This window comes from Chionomys nivalis, chromosome 7 (assembly GCF_950005125.1).
Source record: "Chionomys nivalis chromosome 7, mChiNiv1.1, whole genome shotgun sequence".
NCBI classification, from domain to species: Eukaryota; Metazoa; Chordata; class Mammalia; order Rodentia; family Cricetidae; genus Chionomys; species Chionomys nivalis.
In genome coordinates, this window is record NC_080092.1 from 4,280,431 (window position 1) to 4,301,706 (window position 21,276).

The following is a 21,276-nucleotide window of genomic DNA, read 5'->3' on the forward strand; positions in this document are numbered from 1 at the left end:
AATGGACAGATCCCTGCCCGTGGATGGATTCTTGATTATAGATGGATTCTTGTCTGTGGATGGATTCCTGCCTATGGAGAGATCTCTGTGGGCAAATCTGCCTGTATACAGATCTCTGCAGATAGATGGATCTGTGGGTGGATGGATCCCTACAGGCAGACAGGTCCTTGTAGGTAGTTGCATGTCGTGCTCATTTTCCTAGCTCTGAACCAGAAGCATGGTGGGAGGGATCTCCACAGGACAGATGTGGAAGAAGGCCCAGGCCAGGCTATCTGCACGATGTTCTTTTCTTATGAGAGGCAGCTTAGTTTTAGGGGATAGCATCACTTGTTGTACTAAATTACTGACACTGATGTGAGTTTTCATGGAAGTTATACTGACAATATTTGTAAGCATGCATCAATTTTAAAGGGATGTAGAGCCGGGCAGTGGTGGCGCATGCCTTTAATCCCAGCACTCGGGAGGCAGAGGCAGGCGGATCTCTGTGAGTTCGAGACCAGCCTGGTCTACAAGAGCTTGTTCCAGGACAGGCTCCAAAACCAGAGAAACCCTGTCTCAAAAAACCAAGAAAAAATAAAAAATAAAAATAAAGGGATGTAGATGCTTTAAGGATACAATGTTTAAACTGGGCTTTTAAGTTTTCACACATTTAAACTATTTTATAATTAAGCCAAATTACAGTGTAGGGGAGGAAGGAAGAAGGGCTAAAGATTTCTTTTTTTTTCTTTTTTTTCTTTTTTTTTCTTGAGACAGGGTCTCACTATGTAGTACTAATGGGCCTGGAACTTACTATGTAGAGCAGGCTGGCTACAAATTCAAAAGGTCTGCCACATCTTGAGTGCTGGAATTAAAGACATGAGCCACCACACCCAACTAAGGCTCAAGACTTTTTTTTGTTTTACATTTATTTATTTTTGTTTGCATGTGTGTGACCATGTGAGCACTGTGGCACGTATGTAGAGATCAGAAAACAGATAGAGGGAGGGGCTTCTCTTATTCTACCATGTAGATTCTAGGTTTCAACTAGGGTCATCAGACTTGTCCTCAAGCACTTTATCTCTTGAGCCATTTTGCTAGCCCAAGATTTTGAGTTTAGAAGAGATCTATTTAAGGGCTATGAAGTCAAAGGAACAATGAATTAAAGTTGTGTTTTGAGAGACACTGAAAGAAATGATGAGTGGCCTGGGTCACCAGTCCTTCTCTAAGACAGCAGGAGATGCTTCTCAGAGAAGAAGCTGGAGGAGCAGCCACAGGAGTTGGTGACCATGTTCCTCAGAGGAAAACCTGCCTATGTGATGCCCCAACAGTTGGTGAATCATAAGAATGAGTTTCTTGGTTGGGCCCCTGTGGCTGAGCAAATGAGTTTGGATCCTGCCAGACTCCCAGAACTCCCAGCAGGAGATGCTGGCAGGCTTGCAATGAGTCAGCACAAAGGTCTGCCAGGAGAAGCTGTCCTGTGTGCAGGCTGGTGGCACAGAGGGGCCTGAGACACGGCAGACCTCAGGCAGAGCTCTGAGCAACAGAGCCTTCATAACAAGCAGTGGCCAGGCTACACCAGAATCCAGTCCATCTTCCCACTGTGGGAAGATGGTAGCTGGATTTCTTCTCAGGCCAGCAGTAGCTAGCATTACCCCAAACTTGAAACAGTAGGGGGTCCAAGTAGAAGGAAATCTCACAAAAGGGAATCAACCCTGGTACCATGGCAGACATGGGAACAGAGCTCTAAGCAAACATCTGGCTACTTGACAGCTGGGTAAAGTAGTCCACAAATCTGGATTGTGAGCAATAAAAATATTTCTAAAGTTATGTAACTGGGTCGCTATGGAGTTTTTCCCCTTCTTGTAAATATTACATAATTACAAGATGTGAAGGAAGAAACAGTTGTTTAAGGAGGGAGGCAGGGAAACTGGCTCAAATCTCAGGCGATGGCTGCTCTAAGATCCCTTCGGAAGGTGATCTGGAACCAGAACTACTACAGCCCCTCTGCAGACAGCCCTAGCAAGGCTGTGCACTAGGCCACAGCTGTGAGTGTGCATTTGTCCAGCAGCTGGGGCTCATTATTTCTAAGCACTGTGAACAAAACCACACAAGCCCACATCTCCAGTTGTTTGGGAAGCCTCATCTAGAAACCAACAGCACGGTGCCAGGCACCATGTCCCTCTAGTTTCCATCTTCTACCATGAGGTTGAGTCCTACTTAGTGTATGGAAAACAGAACATCCTTTTCCGTGTTGATATTTTATTTCAAGAAAGGGGCCACAGAGCTAGATCAGCACCCAGGACATTCCACAGGACCCCGTCTATGTAGGAGATGCTGGAGACGGAACAAACATACCTGGGAGAGAAGATAGAGGGACACCGGCAGGCTGATCTTTGGGCGCTCTCCTCCCTAGCGAAGGACAGAGGAAAAAGAGGTAGCTCGAGTCACAAAAGGCAGACACTGAACACAGAAGACCACAAGTCCTCCATTCAAATAAGAAGTACGACCCCTTCCCCACTGTGCTAGTCAAAAGCCCACCCTGGGGTAGACAAGTGCAGCGTGGTCCAGTTCACATGGAGGCTAGCCTTTCCCCAAAAAATCCCGCACCACACACCTGGTTTGGCAGCTGAGCCAGTGCAGGAGCTTATTTCCAAAGTCACAGAATGCTCATTCCCCAGCTGGGCACTGAGGGCCCCAGAGGACAGGGCCCAGGCCTATTTCAGGAAGAGGCCTTCACAACACAGGCAAGGTGGGAGGGACTTGGGGCTCTCTGGCCTCAGAAAAACAAAACAAGTATACAACAACAAAGTCAGCTCCTTGTTTGCCCTCAGCTTTAAGATGGCATGTCAGACCAGTCCTGTGTGTGTGTGTGCGGGGGGGGGGGGGTGGGGGGGTGGAGATCTTAGGATCCAGATCTCAGTAGTGCTCTCTCGGAAGTATTCTCTCAGAGCTGCTGCAGTGCGGGTATGACCTCTTCTCCTGTATTACTTATTGATTGGAAGAATGCCCACGTTCTAGGTCCAAAAAGATGCCATGCTAATGAGGTGTCCCTGCAGGGAGACAGCTGGTGGCTCTGCTCCTTATGAGGCCTCTGTTGGCTGCATCTGTGTCCCTGCTCCCTCTCACTCCAATCTTATCTCTGAAGGGACAAGCGAGGCTGTTCTCCCTGAAGTAACTTTTCCCTTAGGGATCCTGGAACCAGTCACTCATGGCATCACCAGGAGACAGGTTACACAGGTAGAATCCCCGTCCTAACCTAAGCCCACTAAACCAGAACCCTTGAGAGCAGATGGTTTCCTAGGAAGTCACCATCCCCTACCCTATCCCTTGCCCCTGTGGAGGACTCAGGGGACCTTTCCCTGAGCATGCTCCAGCACTTTCTATGCATGTCACACAAAGGTTCTAGTGCTGCCTGATAACTGTCTGAGGGTAAACTCCAGTGAGCACCAGAGAAAGCTGGGGGGACGGCAGCACCTCTGGGAAGGGCGCACGGGCGCTGATTCAAGGGTCCCTCGTTTCCTTCAGATACTGGGGAATCTTACATTTCTTGGCCACTTTCTCATCAAGAAGGGAGAACCAGTGGGCTCTGAAAGGTCTTTCCCTGGGATGTGAAGCTTTGCTGTGCACTCCCTGCAAAGGCTGCTCCAGCCGAAGGCAGCACTGTCCCTCCCTCTCAGAAGACACTGCAGGAGGCAATGGGCCAGCTGCAGACTCACCTTGTCCGGATTCTCCAGAGAGTACACATAGAGGGGCAGGAAGAGCCTGTTGAGCAGGTGGTCTGTGAGCACATCGTTGAGGAACTCACAGTTGATGATCAGGATGTCATTGAGATAGTGCAGGTGGTCCAGGTGCTCAGCCACCAGGTCACTCAGTTTTCCCCGATTCCGGTGCCTGTGAAAGAAATGTTCCTTTTAGTCCAGAGGTCAAGGTTTGGGGCCTTCGGCTTAAGCAGAAGACGCATGTAGAGATACATTCACTCACACACCCGTTAGTTAAGCTTGTCAATCAGGTAAGCTAGTGTAGATATGGCCCCTGATGGGAAGACAGACGAAAGAAAAATACACAGGACCACTGAAAACATTTGAGAACTTCTGGGGCTCTTTCTCCCAATGGCCTTTGCAAGGCACCCCACAATTCTGGGGATAAGTTAAGCAAAGAAAAACAGTGCTGCCCTTGTAGGAAGCCACTCACAGGAGTATGCACTGGCCAACACGGTGAGACTCCTCAGACCCAAAGATGAGCAATACTAAGGGAGCCAGACCAAGCCAAGTGCTCCAGAGGACAGGAACGTTAGAGAAAGTAGGCCTTACTTTGCAGCTTTAGCCACCACATGGCAGGGACATAGAACAAGGACACACACTTCTCCTCAAGTCTGCTGGTAACTTCTGGGATCTTGCAGCAAGCAACACCTGTGCTGCCTGTGTTTTCAGGGTGCAGTCAGAAGGACAGAGTCAAAGCAGCCAGAAGGTGGGCAAAGAGCACTTAGTTGGGAAGTAGGGGCACTGTGTTTGCATCACTACTGCTCAAGTTATAGATGGCCATTTCAGAAGACAGACACTTGGAGGATAAAAATCAGAGGGCAAAAGAGCTCCAATGGGGCCATCACTAGTGTGAACACCCACTATTGACATTTGGGACTTACCACCTGACAGCTTGGTTTGCATGCTTTTCCCCCTCCCCCAGTCAATCTAAAATGTGCTTCATATCCTTGTAGGAGTAACGTGTGTCAGGTAGGTAAGTTATAGTAGGCTCAGATTTGCTTGCACATAATTCAGGACAGTTATTCCATACTATAACCACCTTCACTAGACACTGATAACAAAGTCACACTGCACAGCCCAAATATAATGAGAATCTATGAACCACCCCACCAGAGACTCAGAACACACATACAATGTTCCATACTCCTCCCTTATGATACCATCAAAAACTAGCTTTAGAGGGTTTTTAATATACCTCCCTTTTTGATGTTTTCCTGTAGAATTTTACTGAAGCAATAACATGGGTGGATTTAATGGCATTAGTCAGATCTGACCAAGCAGCTCCCCAACCCAGAGAAGGAACTGTGCACATGACACTGGGGACTAAGCCTGAAGTCTCATGTGTGCTGGGTACATGTTCCACTGCTGAGGTACATTCCTAGCTCTCCTTTCAGTTTACTGTGGGACAGAACCTTACTAAGGGGCCCATGCTGGCAACCTTGAACCCACTATGTAGGCAAGACAGGCTTAAGCCTCCTGAGTATCTGAGATGGCAGGCTTGAGTCTCCAGGCGCAGCGGAGGAAACCTTAAGCACTGGTTCTTTCTGGAGGTAGTCCCTCCTAGCCTTCTGTGAAACCTGCACTGACTTTCACTCTGTACCTCAGCCCTTTTAGATGCTGCTCACTGACACCACTTACCACAGAACTCTATTGTCCCTCACAGTATTTTGGAATAACCAGAACTGCCATCATGATAACTGGCCACTGCAGATCTACACAGACTACGAGTTCACGGCCTTCCCTGAAGCACATAATTTTTTCTGGAGGACGGTGCCTCGGTTCACATGTAAGGCTGTGATCCACATGGGCTCCATTTTCCAGAAAGCCCCATTAGCCCCCCCATTTCTCTAGCCTTGCTTCTTTCCCAGTGTTAGATTGCATATGCTGCCTAGCTCCCCTTGTTCAGGATATCTTCTCTCTGGATCCTCCAATGTCCTGACCCCATCTGAGTATACTTCTTACTTTATTTGGGGCAGTGGTTCTCAACTGACTGTGAATAATGTCAGGAGGCATTTCTGGTTGTCCTAACTTGGAGAGGTGCCATTAGCCATAATGGATAAAAGAGGTCATGCAGGCTGCTAAACATTCTGCAAGGCAAAGACAGAACTACAGCAATGAAGTGCTCAGTTCACAGTCAACAGTACCAAGACAGAAAAGCCCGATGTGGAATTTCAAGTCACCACCACCATCTTAAACTATTTTTTATAATTTTTCTTGAGATATGATTTGCTCACACATTTCACATATGGGCTTTTAACATTTGTTTTTTTTTTTTCTTGAGATGCTAGAAATGGAACTCAAGGCCCCAGCAAGTACTCTACAAGACGCCATGTATGTTCATCACATCTGATTTGAGAACACTCTCGTCTGCCAAAAGCTCTGTACTTATCAGTAGTGGCTTTCTGTTCCTGACGCCTCAGAAACCCCCGCCTCCTCCTGTACCCCAGCCTTAGGAAACCACTCATCTACTCTGTCTTTAGATTTGCCACTTCTGGGCATTTCCGTGAAATCACAGGTTGTGTGTCCGATGCCTTCACTCAGGGCAATGTCTCTGAGGTTTATCCACATCATAGCATGTGTCAGCACTGCAGACATAAATGGTTAAATACTAGTCCACTGCATGGGGAGATCACATTTTGACTATTTTGTGTCTGTATCAAGGGAGGGTAGGGTATACGTGCATGTATTTGTGTGTAGGTACACATGTGAGTGTAGGCTTGGAAGTTAGAGAACAACCTCAGGTGTCAGACCTCGGGCACTGACACCAGTAAGATGGGGTATCTCACTGGTCTGGAGCTCACCAAGTAGGTTAGCTGGCCAAAGAGCTGCCAGGGGCTCGCCTGCCTCAGCCACTGTATCCAGCATTCTCATATAGGTTCTACAGATAGAACTTGGGTTCTCAAGTCTATGCGTCAAGTGCTTTAGTGAGTGAACCATCTGCCCAGCTCTACATTTTGGTGATTCACAATCCTCATCTGATCAGCAGCCTCATAGGCCCAGCTAGGAAAGTACTGCCACCAGTCAGTGTGACACATGGAAAAAGTCCAGATCCCCACTGTCCTAGACGGGTGGTCTGAACCTTTTGCCATCTGAAGTCCCCACTCTGCTTGCCCAGGGGTCGGTGCTGCTCTCCTCTCCACTTCTCCTGGATGGAAACAGAACGCTCCCTTCAGCACCCTGTTTTCTGAAGAGACCACTGGAGCATTACTTACTCCTCATCGGTCTGCACACAGTTGTCAAGTTCGATCACGTGGCTCCCAATGAACCAGACCAAATTGGAGAAGTATGGGACAGCGGTTTTGTCTCGGATGTAGTGCAGCATGGCCTGGTTATCCACTGAGAAGATTCACAGAAGAAGAAACAGTGAGCTACCAAAATAACTTAGGGAAAATCTTACAAAACAAAACACCCAAACAAACCAAAAACCACCACGAAAAAGCCTTGCTACCATCTGAGACTTTCTGTCTTTCCTGGAAATACTTGGAAATGCTTATCTTATTAGTCAAACAAAGCAGTGTTGGTTCTATTTTCTCAACTAACACACTCGATTATTCTTGTTCTAATTGCAGGTAGCACTGGAGAGGCTACACATCAGCAATGGGCAAGACCTGACTACACTGAGAATGCAACACTCTCAAAGCAAGTCCCCTGGGTTTACTCGTAAGGCCAATTCAGAAAGAGGAAAACCAGAGGTTGATAACTTACATGACACTGGAATAAGGAACAGGAATCGGCATTGGAGGAAAGGCAAAAACAGACAACAGTTAACAGGGTTAGGAACTGGGAAGGTAAGACAGCAGCCCAGAGGGACAGAGCCTAGGCAGGAGGCATCTAAACCAAAAGACACAGTTAGAATAGAGCAAGAGAAAACAGAGTGCGTAGAGCAATGGAACCGACAGCGCATGAGCAAGGTCGCAAACTCAGAATCTGCCAGGTCAACAGTTGCACAGTGAATGAAGTTGGAAGGCTGAGAGTGTAAACTGGGGAGTCAGACAACCCAGAAAGGAGCAGTTGCTTCTCAGCCTTTGACCACTTCCCTATGGAGCCTAGAACAGTCAAATGCACATCTTCAGGACAGAAATTACACTGGGCAAAAGCTCCAAATTTTTAAATGTGTGCAAATATATATATATATATATATATATATATATATATATATATATATATATACTTCTGTTGTTCCTGCACTATTGTTACTGAGACAGGCCTCGCTATGTAGCCCTGGTTATTCTGTATATGTTTTCCAAGCCCGTCTGAGGACTGGTATGGGTCAACAGACCCTCAGTTTGCGACCTCTGGCTGGACCCATTTAGGCTCTAAGAAAGGCTCTTAAATTTAAAGTAATCCTAGGGCTGACCTCTTCCTCTGGTCCCCGACTGGGCATCTCAAGTAACAAAAAAAAGTCAAAGACCTATATGGCTAAGAAATGGAGGCCCAGTTCTACTGTGGTCACTATAAGGACATTAACCAGGCTTTAGGCATTGTCTTAGAGGGGCAGTTCCAGCTCCAAAAAACCGGCAGCCAGCCGGTATGCCAGCACAGGCAGGGCTCTTGGGAAGGATCCCTGCTGGAGACAGTATGGAGCATTTAGTACGTCCTGAGAGGAAAGAGGAATCTTGGTGGTTGGCTGGGAATACAACACTGCCCCCTGCTGCTTGTGATGTGAAATGCTCTCATGCATATTAAAGTTTATAAAAGTGTAATACAGTATATTTTATAAGCCAAAACACAAAAATTGAAGCCAAAAAAAATTCAAGACAGTTTTGCTTCAACCACCCATTTCATGGCCACTGCAAATCCCACACAGACTTCTCGGATATCCTGTGTGGCAGCAGCAGGGAGCAATACTAGAACATGTAGTACAAAGATCTCCATAAGAAATAGTGAGATGCCTGCAGGCCTACTGTGAGACAAGCAGCCATGCTTATACTAGGCAATCTCTCCAGTGACTCAGGAACTGTACTGGGGGCATGAGAGCCAGCACGTGGCCCAGCACCTAGACCCGAGGGCATGAGGAAACTGACCTTTGTAGACGTTCAAGGTGATGGTTCTTACAGCAATTCGAACCATGCTCTCGGGGTGATTGAAGAACTTGATGGCTTCTGTGTACAGGGCAAAGTCATTGGTGTGCTAAAACAGAAAGTGGACCCAAAAGTTACAAATCACAAGACAGGACTGCCCTGAACCTTTCTGAAATTTGTCAGACTGTGATAAAAGAAAAAAAAAAAAAAATGATGTCACCATGATGGGAGGTGAGGAAGCCAGGACAGAGAAAAGGGTCCACAGAATGTCATGCGGTTTCCTGATCTGGCCTATCACCTTTAGCTATGTGAGGAGGTATTTCCAAGCCCATTTCTTCATCTATAAACAGGGGTAACAGCACCCACTTTCTAACATCTAGGATAAGATGAGGCCATTTTTGGTCCAGTGCTCAGCCTGGCACTTGATACCTACAGAGCACAGTGCTAGTAACGTCAGACCTTGCTGGAGTAAAGACTTAAACTGAACTAAGTTCAAGGAACTTTTGGTGGCTCATCTGCTCTACCGTTCTCCATTTGGAAATACCAAAAGTGTAGTATAATCAGGGAGGCAGAGGTTCTCAAGAGTCTCCTGCTGTTAAAATGGGACAAAGAGAATCAATAAAATGGTTCAAAAAAGGATATCCACTGCCTTAGCCTGAGAAGACAGAGCAGAAGTGGCCTGGCAGTGTACTTTGCTGCCATCCTGTAGCCCATGTTTCTACATAGTTCAAGGGCCCAGCTAAGGAGTGGCTCAGGCGAGGCATGGTGGTGGAGATGCTCTAAACCAGCCCTCCCTAGAATGGAGCTGGAGGCTCAAAGTAACAACTGTCTTATAAAGGCAATGCCATTTTGAGGACTGGCAATTGAGTATGAACCTAAAAAGTGACAAGGACTACCCTGGTTCAGACTGAAGAGGAAAATAAGCCCACCTCAAAAACAAACTCCTGGGATGGTCTGCTCTTCTAGAGTCAAGGATTCTGCCCTCCAGCCACAGCTCAGAGAGAACCTGGACAAGAATACTATGGCCCTCCCTCTGCTCTGGGTTTTCTTCCACCTGGGAGAGCCTTTGGGTAAAAGTTGTTCCCTGGATGTATTTCCAACCACCTACTGTGTGCCAGAGATAGGACTCTACTGTGTTCATTTCTCAAGTGCAGACATGTTTTGCGGTTCTTGTCTAGCATTTCCTCCGGAGAGACTACTGAACCATAAAAAGCAAGGTTTGGACTGCTGCCATCACAATGAGTTTGATGGACGATAGATTTTGCCCAAACAGAAAAAGAAGAAAGGTGGAGGAGGAGGAGGAGGAGGAGGAGGAGGAGGAGGAGGAGGAGGAGGAGGAGGAGGAGGAGGAGGAGGAAGTCTTGAGATTGTTGTCTGACTTCAAAAACAGGCGTTGGGCATGTGAGAACCACTCAGAGGCTACCTGCACAAAACAACATGTGGCTGTGTGACCGTCAGTCTCCAAGGCAGACCCCAAACATGTCCACCACCTGTGTCACACTCATGCTGTTCTCACCCACAGAGAGGTAGATCATAGCTGTGTGACCAAAGAGTGTGACAGAATAGGTGTGTGACTTGTGAGGCTGGCCACAGAAAGCAACGCTGTTTGCTTTGTCTGCTGTTGAGGTACTCACTCTAAGCAAGCTGACTGGAAGGACATCTGGTCAGCCCAAGAAGAGGCCCTAAAAAGGAGCTGTGGTCTCCCATGCACAGCCAGCATCCGTTAACCACCCTGACAGTAAAGTAGCTCCTCTAACCCCATTCCAGATTCCAGGACATTAGTTCTTAGGACACTGCGTAACACAGTCCTACTAAGCCAATCATAAATCCAGACATACCTAGAATGTGATGTGATTCAGTGAGACATAGGGAGAAGTCTGGGGGAGACTTCTGAGAACATGCTCTCAGAAGGGATACAAGAAAGGAAGTGACATTAGAAATTCTGACAGCAGCATGTGACTATGTAGTGTCAGGAGCTGCAGCAGCCACCCTATGGTCATATGGGACTAAGCTTGAACAAACGCCTGCTGCTGTTACTGAGCAGGAGGTTAGGAAAGCTGGGCCCTGGGCATAATAGGGAGCCAGAATGAATGGGCCCAGCACACTGGTGCTTGTACTTGTAAGTGCATGAGCTAAACTGTCCTCATCCTCAAGCTTCCTGGAGCTTGAACTGATTATCTAAGTTGCTAATAGCTCCCCAAGGAATGTGTAGGACACAGGCCTCCAAGGACAGCAGTGTGTTGTTTCCTACAACTCTGAAGATGCCAAATTATTTAGCCCAATCCCTGAAACCCATTCTAGCTATACAGTTTCACCTCATTTCTCAAAGGAGGGGGCTCAGAGGGGCCTGTAAATTCTCTAGGTCATATAGCAAGGAGTAGAAAAAACATTCCTTAATAGAGTTTCTGCTGTTTTCAACGTGAATGATAACCTCTGGATCTTTCCCCTCCCTGGCCAGTAAACTGAATTTTACACTGCCAAGGGCAGGAATTTGTTCAACTAAAAGAAAAAAAAATGTTTGGGGGCTCAACAGTTAAGAGCCTACTACACAATTTTGAGGACCAGAGTTCCAACCCTAGAACCCACTTGACATGGTCTCATGTGCCTATTACCCCACCACTGGACAGGCAGAGAGAGGAGGATCACTGGAGTCTGCTGGTTGTCAGCCTACCTGAAAACCACAAGCTCCAAGTTCAGGAAGAGAACCAAAGAGACAAGGCAGAGAATGACAGGGAGGACTTTCAGAGTCCTCACCTGGCCTCTACGCACCTAGAACATACATGTACACATATACATTCTGCACACATGTACATGTACACACAAACATACACTTAAAAACAAAAACTTATTTTCAAGTATGCCAAAGCCTGTGCTGCATAAGTGCTTTGTAGACAAACTCCCGACGCCGCAGAGCAAAGGCTGCCATGTTGGCATTAGTTTGACCCCACGCATCTGCTGCTCCCACTCACCTCATTGTAGAAGAAATGGACAGTGTGGTTATTGAGCTTTAACGAAAGTGTTTTCAGGAACGATATGTAATATGCCATGATCTCCTCATCGGAAAAGTCAAATTTATGGACAATGATCGAATTTACATAGTTATTAGACAGCAAATAATCTAGAAAAGAAAAACACAGGGTGAAACAGGTGAGTTCGTGCTAGAGGAAAATGCCAGCAAAGGCTGTTGGGTAATAAGCACAGAACTCAGCCAGCTGAGCACAGCTTAACCTTTACCCTCAAAGAAATCATCCACCAGGCAGGACTACCTGCGAGCACACAGGTCCTGCCGGAGAGGAGCCTATGGCTCCTCTGTGAACCAAAAGGGGCAAACCCATGTGTTTTCTGTCCACTGTGGAGCTGAGGGCAGGAAGAACAGGCATGGGGTCACTGTCACAAGCAACCTGCAAATGAGGGCAAAAGGCTCATTTTAATAAGGAGCTCCCCTACATGGCTATCAAAAGACACTGTCGTGCCTGAATCTAGGAATGGCCGCATGTGCCTTCAATCTGTCTGATGACGATTTCATAAAGGTCACTGCACCCCCATCGTGTGTCCAGGGCTAGGTTAATCACCTCAGATCCTAATTCCCCAACAGTCACCTGGTGGTTCTCAGGGGAGCACCTTGACTGAAGATGTTCCCCCTCTGTTGGGAAGGCTGGCCTTGCCAATAGAGCACAGACCTTATGAAGGGATACACCCGAGGTGATGAAGCCAGCGATGCTATCACCACTCACCTAGTGAGCAAGGTCAACGAAACCAACCCTAGTGAGCAGCGTGGTGTAAGATAGGGCAGCCAGACTGACTTCATGTCCCTTACAGTGACAGTTCCTAAGGCAGCTCTCAGGGCCAGCTCCAAGAGAGGCCAGTAGGGTGGGGTGGGGTCCTAAAAATCTGAATACATTGTAAAATGAGTCGTGGTCACAAGTGCTATGGGTAAGCTTGCTGTCTGTGGAAATGGAGCTGTATATAACTTCAAGTTCTTACACATATGCATTCAACACAGAAGCATGTGAACCTCAGGTGTCTGGCTTGAGGGATATTTTACAGATGTGTGCTTTGTAGGGCCCTCTCAGGTAAGACCCAGTTCATTTACAGTTCCTCAGGAAGCTCATTCATACCCCTGCCCTGTCAGCATCTTCCCTCAAGGCAGGAGCCACTCTAACGCCCCATCTCTATAGACTGGTATACCTGCTTGTGAACCTTACATAGGGGAATCAGACAGGATGAGTGCTGCCTGTGCCTGGCATCTCACTCATCACCACATCTGAGTGTTGTCATACTGTGTGTGTGGTAGCCACACTACTTCCCCCTCTTTGTTGCTTTGTGGTATTACATTCTTTAAACTGTACAAAACTTATTTATTCATTTATGATTTACCATGGAACATAAAACCTAGATGCTTTTGGTAACTCAAATACTTGTCATGATGTGGCTTAGGACAACTGGGAAAGGGCAGGAGGCCAACATGAGAGAGGATGTAGGACATCTTAGTGAGTCATGTGTTTATAGGCCAGCGGCCCCTGGGCCACAAATGGCACAAAACTAGCAGTTTCAGGTATGTGAAAAGAGTTTCTGGCTACATTCTACACCTGGGACAGTCACAACGTTCACCTGCTCCCCAAAAAGTCTTCCTAACCCCTCTATGGGGGTTAAGGAAACACCAGGGATCAGTGAAGGGGGCTGTTATGTGGCTGCGATTTTTCTACACCATCACCTGCGGCTGACATCCTGTGGTATTCTATTATAATAAACCTAGGAGTCAGTAAGTAAATCTCAGTCTCTTGGGCCTCTGTCACTTAGGTCACCAAACACATAGGCAACAGCAGACTCTGTGCAATGGCTCCCTGTAATAGTGTAATAGCAAACACCTGGAAAGCACCTAGATGCCCACAGACAGATTCATTTGGCAACACTGCAGCCGTGATCCAGACCAGGGAGGCCCCATGCAGGAACAACAGATGATGGATGGGATGGAGGTGGGGGGAGCATGGAACAGATGAGTTGTAGGGTAGGAGGTTACAGACATCTGACCAAACTTTTGTAATGAAGTTTTGTTGCTTTACAATAACTCCATTTTTTTTCTATAATAAAAAATAAAATCATCTGGACATAGTGGTGTATAACTGTAATCCTAGCTGAGGCAGGAGGACCAAGAGTTTGAGGCCAGTCTGAACTACATAGAGAAAAACTGCCTTGAAAATGTTTTAATAAAAACTGTCCAGAAAGTCAGAGATGTGTCTGCCAGGTCTTCTCACAGCAAGGTACCCACAATGCACGTGTCATATCACTTCTGTATAGATCTAAAACAGTCAGCACAGATGCAGAGAGCAGAAAGGGTCATGGGGGCTGTGGTGGAGGAAGCGGGAGGGTTGGCTAGCTGTCACAAGGCCTTAGCTAAATTCTCCATGTACAGAATAGTGACTGGTGATGACAGTGACCAACCCATGCCCTAGACACCCACATCTAAGACTGTGGGTCCTAGGAAGTGAGGGCTATGCCAGCTGGGCAGCACGGGCCACTTCAACGTGTGCATGTCAGACCTTCGAGCTGCTACACTAAGGAGCTACAACTTCTGTTTTTAATTCCTAGCCTTAGATGGGTTTTAAAAGAGTCACAGAATAAAACTCAAGGAAACCTATATTAAAACTCAAGACTGGAATTGTCCCACCAGCCTCAGCAATACCCCTGGGTGTTCACTCTCAGCTGAGCCCTAGGCCTGCTCCTCAGAGCTGTACCTTCCCCTCAGAGCTTAGAAACCACACTTGTTTTGCATCCAGCTATCCAGTGAAACAGAAGCTGATAACAAGGGAAACCATGCAGGGAGACAGGAATTAGCCGCATCTGTCAGACTGCGGTCAGGGGAAGGAGCAGATCTCTGTGGTGGCAGCACCACCTAGCGGTCACTGCTGGGGTCACCAAACAGCAGCCCTCCAGACTCAACCCTTTTTCCAGACTTGTTGCAGGAATTCAGTACCTGCCTTTGCTCCTTTTCTCTTGATCTTGAGGGCAGGACCTGGGCTCTGCTGCGTTTGGAGTAAGTAAGCTAGCACGGAATGGGGTTAGGCTGGCTCAGTCCCAGCACTGATAAAAGTCTAGGCTAGGTAATGCTCTCTACAGGTCTGTCCTGGACACCACAGGACACTTAGCAGCTCCTCTGTATTTGGATGGACTACGGCAACCAATACTAACTCCAGATGCCAGCAGAATACCCAGGAAATACTAGTAGCCCATTGAGGACCACTAAGTTCATTCTCCTCTATTCTGGACTTGCTAGAACAGTTACTTTGGACCTATGACTCCAACCTTCTTGGAGAGAGAGCTCCAGCAAACCCTGCCTCCCAGGGGTTGTTGTTAAAGATGAATAATCTGGGCTTACTGAGGGCAGGTCTGAGTCAAACTCCTCTTCTCTGGGCAGGAAAACTGAAGCAGAGGGGTGCTGGCAGGAGTGCATGGACCAGAGCCCTGTCTGTGGACTACTAAGCCTTCAAAATAGAATCCTACAGAGGACTGCAGCCCCCACCTCTCTTAGTCCTCCAGAGAACTACCACACTGAACCACCCCAACACATTCACAGTCTGCAGCTGTCACTCCCATCACATCACTGAATGTGATGACAGGGCTCTTGGGAGGAACTAAGGCTAAATGAGGTTGCAAGGTGGGCTTCAACCCTGACAAAATTGGTGTTCCCATAGAAGTCAGAGAGACCAAAGGTCTCTCTCTTGACCTCACTCTCTCACAGGTAGGGTCAGGTACAGTTAGATGGTAGTTAAGATCTAATGTGTCTCCAAAGGTTCATGTGCCATACCCTCTGTTCCTGAATTGAGGCAGTGTTAGGAGGTAAGACTTAGCAAGTGATATTCAGATGATGGGGTGAAGTTTGTCATGAGTGGGTCAGTGTCTTTCTCAACATGAGTTTTCCCTCTCCTGGCTCTGGACTAGTTAGTTACCTTAAGAGCAAGTTACTGAGGGCTTGAAAGATGGCTGCGCCAAGCCTGATGACCTAAGTTCAATCCTGAACCACAAGGTAGAAGGAGAGAACTGACTTTTAGAAGTTATCCACTGACTTCTACATGTACTCTGTTATGTGCATGTGCACATACACTCAAGTGCACTTAGGCACATAAATAAATGTGATAAAACTTCTTTTTTGGAGACAGGGTTTCTCTGTGTAAAAGCCCTAGCCATCCTGGAACTAGCCCTTTTAGACCAGGTTAGACTCGAACTCATAGGGATCCACCTGCCTCTGCCTCCCAAGTGCTCGGATTAAAGGCGTGCACCACCACCACCTGGCTGTGATAAAAATTTTTAGAAGAAACACTTGAAGCTTTGCAATGTGGGGATTACTTACAAATAAAGCTCACAAATTAAACAACTCAGGATACCATGCGCTTACTAAGCAAATATTTGGTCTCTTTCACAGTCTCTTTGACATGAGCTGAAGTGGCAGAAGGCCCTCACAAGGTAGACATGCCTAGTTTTCAAATTCTTGGCTTCAAAATCTTAGTCAAAAAAAGAAAAAACCCTCACTCCTTTAAATGACCTAATCTCTCAGGTCTGGAGAGATGACTCAGTGGTTAAGTGCACTGGCTATTCTTTAAGAGGACCTGGGTTTGATTCCCACATGATGGCTCATAACCATTTTTAACTCTAGCTCCAGAGTTTAACTCTAGCTGCAGAGCTCTTTTCTGGCCTCTGCAGGCATCAGACACTCAAATGGGACACAGACATATGTGCAGGCAAAACACCCATGCACATAAGAAAAAAAAAAGATTTTTAATTTTTAATGTTATAGTTTAATGACTATAACAGAGTTTGTTATAGTAACAGAAAACAGACTGAGATAGTATCTATCTACAAGCTAAGAAGAAAGCCCTCAGTAGAAAACAGCCCTGACTTCAGCTTCAAATTTGACATCCATCCTCCTGAACAGTAAACAAACACATTTCTACTGTCCAAGCCACGAAGTCCACTGGGGTAGCCTGGGCCGACTGAAATACTTGGGAAGCAGACATATGACATCTGGCAGTACACAGAAAATAGCAAGCAGTATTCTTACAGAGCGACGTCTCATGGCTGATGTTCTCAAAGAGGATGTTCAAGGTCTGTAGTAGCTGGACACACACATAACGGCCTGATTTCTGCCGCAGAATGTTCAAGAAGAAAACAAACATATTCTTCTCCAGGAAGAAACTGGGGAGAGAACAAGAAAGGGTCAATGGGTGGATACAGCATAGCTCACATGTACAGGCTTGCCCTATATATATATATGGCTACCAGTGGTAAGACCAGACTGCACATCTCAGTGCCCATGATGCCATCTGCAACTGAGGACAACACATGGCCTTCCGACTCTCTTCCTGTCTCAGCATGTGAGGCCGGTGCTGGTTCCAAGAGATGGTAAAGTAGATTCTGACAGAATGAAGATGCTCTACCTGCTAAGAGCTCACACAGCACCCTGTGCCAGGTGCTCTACAAGCATTGTTCTCCAGCACACACACCACCTGTATCCGTAGTTTCCCCGACAAAACCTATTTCCTTTGCACTCCCATATTCAAGGGCAGGGAAACACAAGACCTGGGTTTCCCTGCAGGGCCAAAAGATGCTGAGTGACAGCAAAGCTTTTCACTCTGCTGTCTGTTTGCAGCTTCCCGACCACTCCTCAAAGAACCTGAAGAAAGGTGAAGGTATTGATGTGGAGGGACTCTACAGAGCCCCCAAACCTGCTTCTGCCTTTCTTGTGCTATAAGGCCAGGGGCAATTACCTGGGGGTGTGGTGGTACATGTTAAAAATGGGGTCTTCAATGCCCTTCCTTCAAGAAAGATGTTATTTCTATTAATTTGTTCAGTGTATTTGAGCAAGATCACTTTGAAATAGTCAGAAGAAATCTCACAATCGAAGGCTCGGGAAATGGCTCAGTTGGAAGAGTGCTTGCCCAGCATCACCTAAGGCAGGTGTCGAGGTATGAACCTATAATCCCAGCATTTGGGCAGTGGAGACAGGAGAATCAGAAGTTCAAAATCATCTTGGCTATACTGTGAGCCCAAAGCTAGCCTGGAATATAGGAGACCCTGCCTCAGAAAGGAGAGAGAGAAAGAATAGAGATAGAGATGAGAGGGACAGAAGGAGGGAGGGAGGAAAGGAGGGAGAGAGAGAGAAAGAGGGGGGTTCCCTGTAGTCACATGAGTCTACTGGGTGGCCCAGTTCTAGATGCCTCTTCCCCTCAACTGTCACTCCATAGGGATAGGACCAGTGGCCTGACACTCACTGCCACACAATTCTGCTTGAATTCATAAAAAGATAAGTGAATGATAAAATATGCTTGCTTTTTTTTTTTTTTTTTTTTTTAGTTTTTCGAGACAGGGTTTCTCTGTAGCTTTGGAGCCTGTCCTAGAACTAGCTCTTGTAGACCAGGCTGGCCTCGAACTCACAGAGATCCGCCTGCCTCTGCCTCCCGAGTGCTGGGATTAAAAGCGTGTGCCACCACCGCGCGGCCAGCCTGGTCTACAGATGATAAAATATGATCTTAAAAAAAAACTAACTAAATTCTTTCTCCCACTCTGACTCCAGGACCCCATCTGCCTATACACATTGCTCCTACTGACTCTCAGAGTGTTTCTAGCATGTGACCTACTTTGCCTGCCTCTGCTTCAGGTTATACAAAGCAGTGACTTGGTAGAATCATCAGCACACTCAATACCAAGGGTGGCCAGGGGGAAGCTGCCAAACATCTATGCCTAGATTTTGCTGCAGGGGTGACTTAGTAGATCTGGTGTGAAACTCTCAAGGCTAGTTGTTTTTTATCTTTGTGTGTATGATGTGTATTCTGTGTTGGGGCATGTATATACACAGCAAGCTTGTGGAAGTCAGCAGAAGGCTTTGGATATTGATTCTCACCTTCCGCTGTGTTTGAGACACAGTACCATTGCTGCTGCATTCCTCAGGCTACCTGGCCTGCCTCCCATCTCACCGTACAAGTCCTGGGATACAAACATGTGCTACCACACATACTTTTATATAAATTCTGGGAATTCGAATTCATGTTTGTAATGTCAAGCATCTTTCCAGCTTCAAGGTTGGATTTTTGAAAAATTCTTAGAATTGGAGAATACTTGGGAAAATGGTTGAGTCTAGGGCCTCAAAACTATCAAATGAGTTGAGTATCTTAGTTTCAGGAAATAAGGAAACGTTCAAAAAGCAAGTGACAAAGGAGCCAACTGGGCAGAGGCCCTAGTACCCAAAGCTGGAGCAACTGGGTCCTTACCTAAAGTAAAACCAAACTTGAAGCACTTAAAACTTTTTCTTTTTCTTTTTGAACCGGGGTCTCTAAGCTTCCTGAGAGCTAGGGTTACAAGTGGGCATCACAGCAGCACACCTGGTGCTCACACACTTTTCTTTTTCTTAATCTTTTTTTAAAAAATTTATTGATTTATATTGAGCTCTACACTTTTCTGTGCTCCTCTCCCCGCTTCTCCTCTCCCGTTCAACCCTCTCCCAAGGTCCCCATGCTCCCAATTTACTCAGGAGATCTTGTCTTTTTCTACTTCCCATGTAGATTAGATCTACGTATATCTCTCTCAGGGTCCTCATGTTGTCTAGGTTCTCTGGGATTGACTCACACGTTTTCCTAAGCTGACACACAGATTCCATTCTAAAAAGAAGGTGTCAGGACAGTCTCTAATCTTTAACCTGAGGGGTTTTCTCGTTTCAACAACAAATAAATAAAAAAATTCTTAATGGGCCTGTAAAAGAAGCCCCTCCCATTTCTAAGCCACACTTCACTCTAGGTGCCCATGTTTCCCTTCAGGGATCACGGTGTGTCTCAGGCTCACAATAAGATATTTGTATTTTGCACAGAGCTGTCCTGCAAACAAATCAAGATAATTTATAAGAAGCCTGGGCAGGGAAGACAGCTCAGTGGGTGAGGACTGAGCCTGGATCCCTAGAAGTCACATAGAAGTCAGATGGGAAAGTGAGATTCTATAGTGAGAGGGGAAGCAGACAGAATTCTGTGGACGCTCAAGGGTCCGCTAGCCTTGCATACATAGCAGTGAACAACAAATCATGTCTCAAACAAGGTGGAAGCCAAGAATCTACCCTGAGGTTGTCCCCTGATCTTCACATATGTACCATGGCAAGTGAACACCCCGGTATAAGTGTACCCACATTCACCACCCCCACCCCAGCACACATATATAAAATCTGTGTTCTTGGCTGTCATAATCTCAAACCCTTGTACATCAAGACTTCAAGATATACAGAGGATCCCTGGTTTCCAGCCTAAAAGGCTATCCAATGGGAACACTTCTGTCTATCACGTGTATCATCCATGAGGCCTGCATGCTTCCAGGTACTAGACGGGGAGCATTTTCTCTCCTTTTTAAAGATAAGGAAACAGAAGTTCAGGGAGGCAAACAGCCTGACTTAGGCCTGCTGGTCTAACAAGTACAAGGATGGAAAGAAACTTCTTTGTGGACTCTAGGTAAGACAGGCTCCCTCACTGTCTGCATATGGGAACACTAACAGGGCTTCCATGTGGGCCAAGAGGGGGTATGCTAGACTGTGCTCTCAAAACTCAGGATTGTTGCCCACTCCCAGTCAACATACCAGTGGCTGGGGAGATGGCTCAGATCCCTAGAACCCATGTGAAACCTGGGTGGGTATGGCAACCTGCCTGTAATTCAAGCCCTAAGGAAGCAGAGACAAAGGATCCTGAGGGAAGATGGCTAGTTAGTCTAGATCGCTGGTTCTCAACCTTCCTAATGCTGCAACCCTTTAATACAGTTCCTCATAGTGTTGTGATTGCCCCAACCAAAAAATTATTTTCGTTGCTACTTCATAACTACAATTTTGCTACTGTTATGAATCGTAACGTAAATATCTGTGTTTTCTGATGGTCTTAGGTGACCCTGTGAAAGGGTCATTTGATTCCCGCAAAGGGTACATGTTGAAATAAGAGTGGCGGGGCTGCGTCCCCGGCACCCGGCCGCCCACATGGCTTTACCCGAAATAATTACACAGAAACTGTATTCTTTTAAACACTGCTTAGCCCATTAGTTTTAGCCTCTTATTAGCTAGCTCTTACATATTGATCTAACCCATTTCTAATATTCTGTGTAGCACCACGAGCTGGCTTACCAGGAAAGATCTTAACCTGCATCTGTCTGGAGTGGGAGAATCATGGCGACTGACTGACTCGGCTTCTTTCTCCCATTGAGAAACCATTGGTCTGGATTGAATTAACAAGCTTTAGGTTCAGTAAGGGACCTTATTTTAGTAAATTAAGTGGCAAGTGATGGAAGATGACATCTGACATCAATCCCTGATCTCCCTACATATGTACACGAATGGGCACACATGTTTGGGCACACATGTTTGCCCACACATGTCCCAATGTGTTTAAACACCATAATTCCACATATATACACATGCAAAGCAATAAGTAAAACAAAATAAATGCACCAGGTGCTGGCCCTTGGCAACTCCCTTGGGGCAGAACCTTCATGTTCATTTGGAA

General features: G+C 46.6%; 1 protein-coding gene across 3 annotated transcripts in view; it reads right to left on the reverse strand.

Annotated features, from left to right (window-relative positions):
• Clec16a (C-type lectin domain containing 16A) overlaps positions 1–21,276 on the reverse strand; it is a 222,738-nt gene that overhangs the window by 183,297 nt on the left and 18,165 nt on the right. For all 3 annotated transcript variants that reach the window (XM_057774918.1, XM_057774919.1, XM_057774920.1), the window contains exons 3-8: positions 16,818–16,951; positions 11,731–11,879; positions 8,765–8,870; positions 6,953–7,076; positions 3,696–3,870; positions 2,335–2,388 (exon numbers count right to left, since the gene is read on the reverse strand). In XM_057774918.1, the coding sequence (XP_057630901.1) occupies positions 2,335–2,388; positions 3,696–3,870; positions 6,953–7,076; positions 8,765–8,870; positions 11,731–11,879; positions 16,818–16,951 (742 nt within the window). The remainder of the gene's footprint in view (positions 1–2,334; positions 2,389–3,695; positions 3,871–6,952; positions 7,077–8,764; positions 8,871–11,730; positions 11,880–16,817; positions 16,952–21,276) is intronic.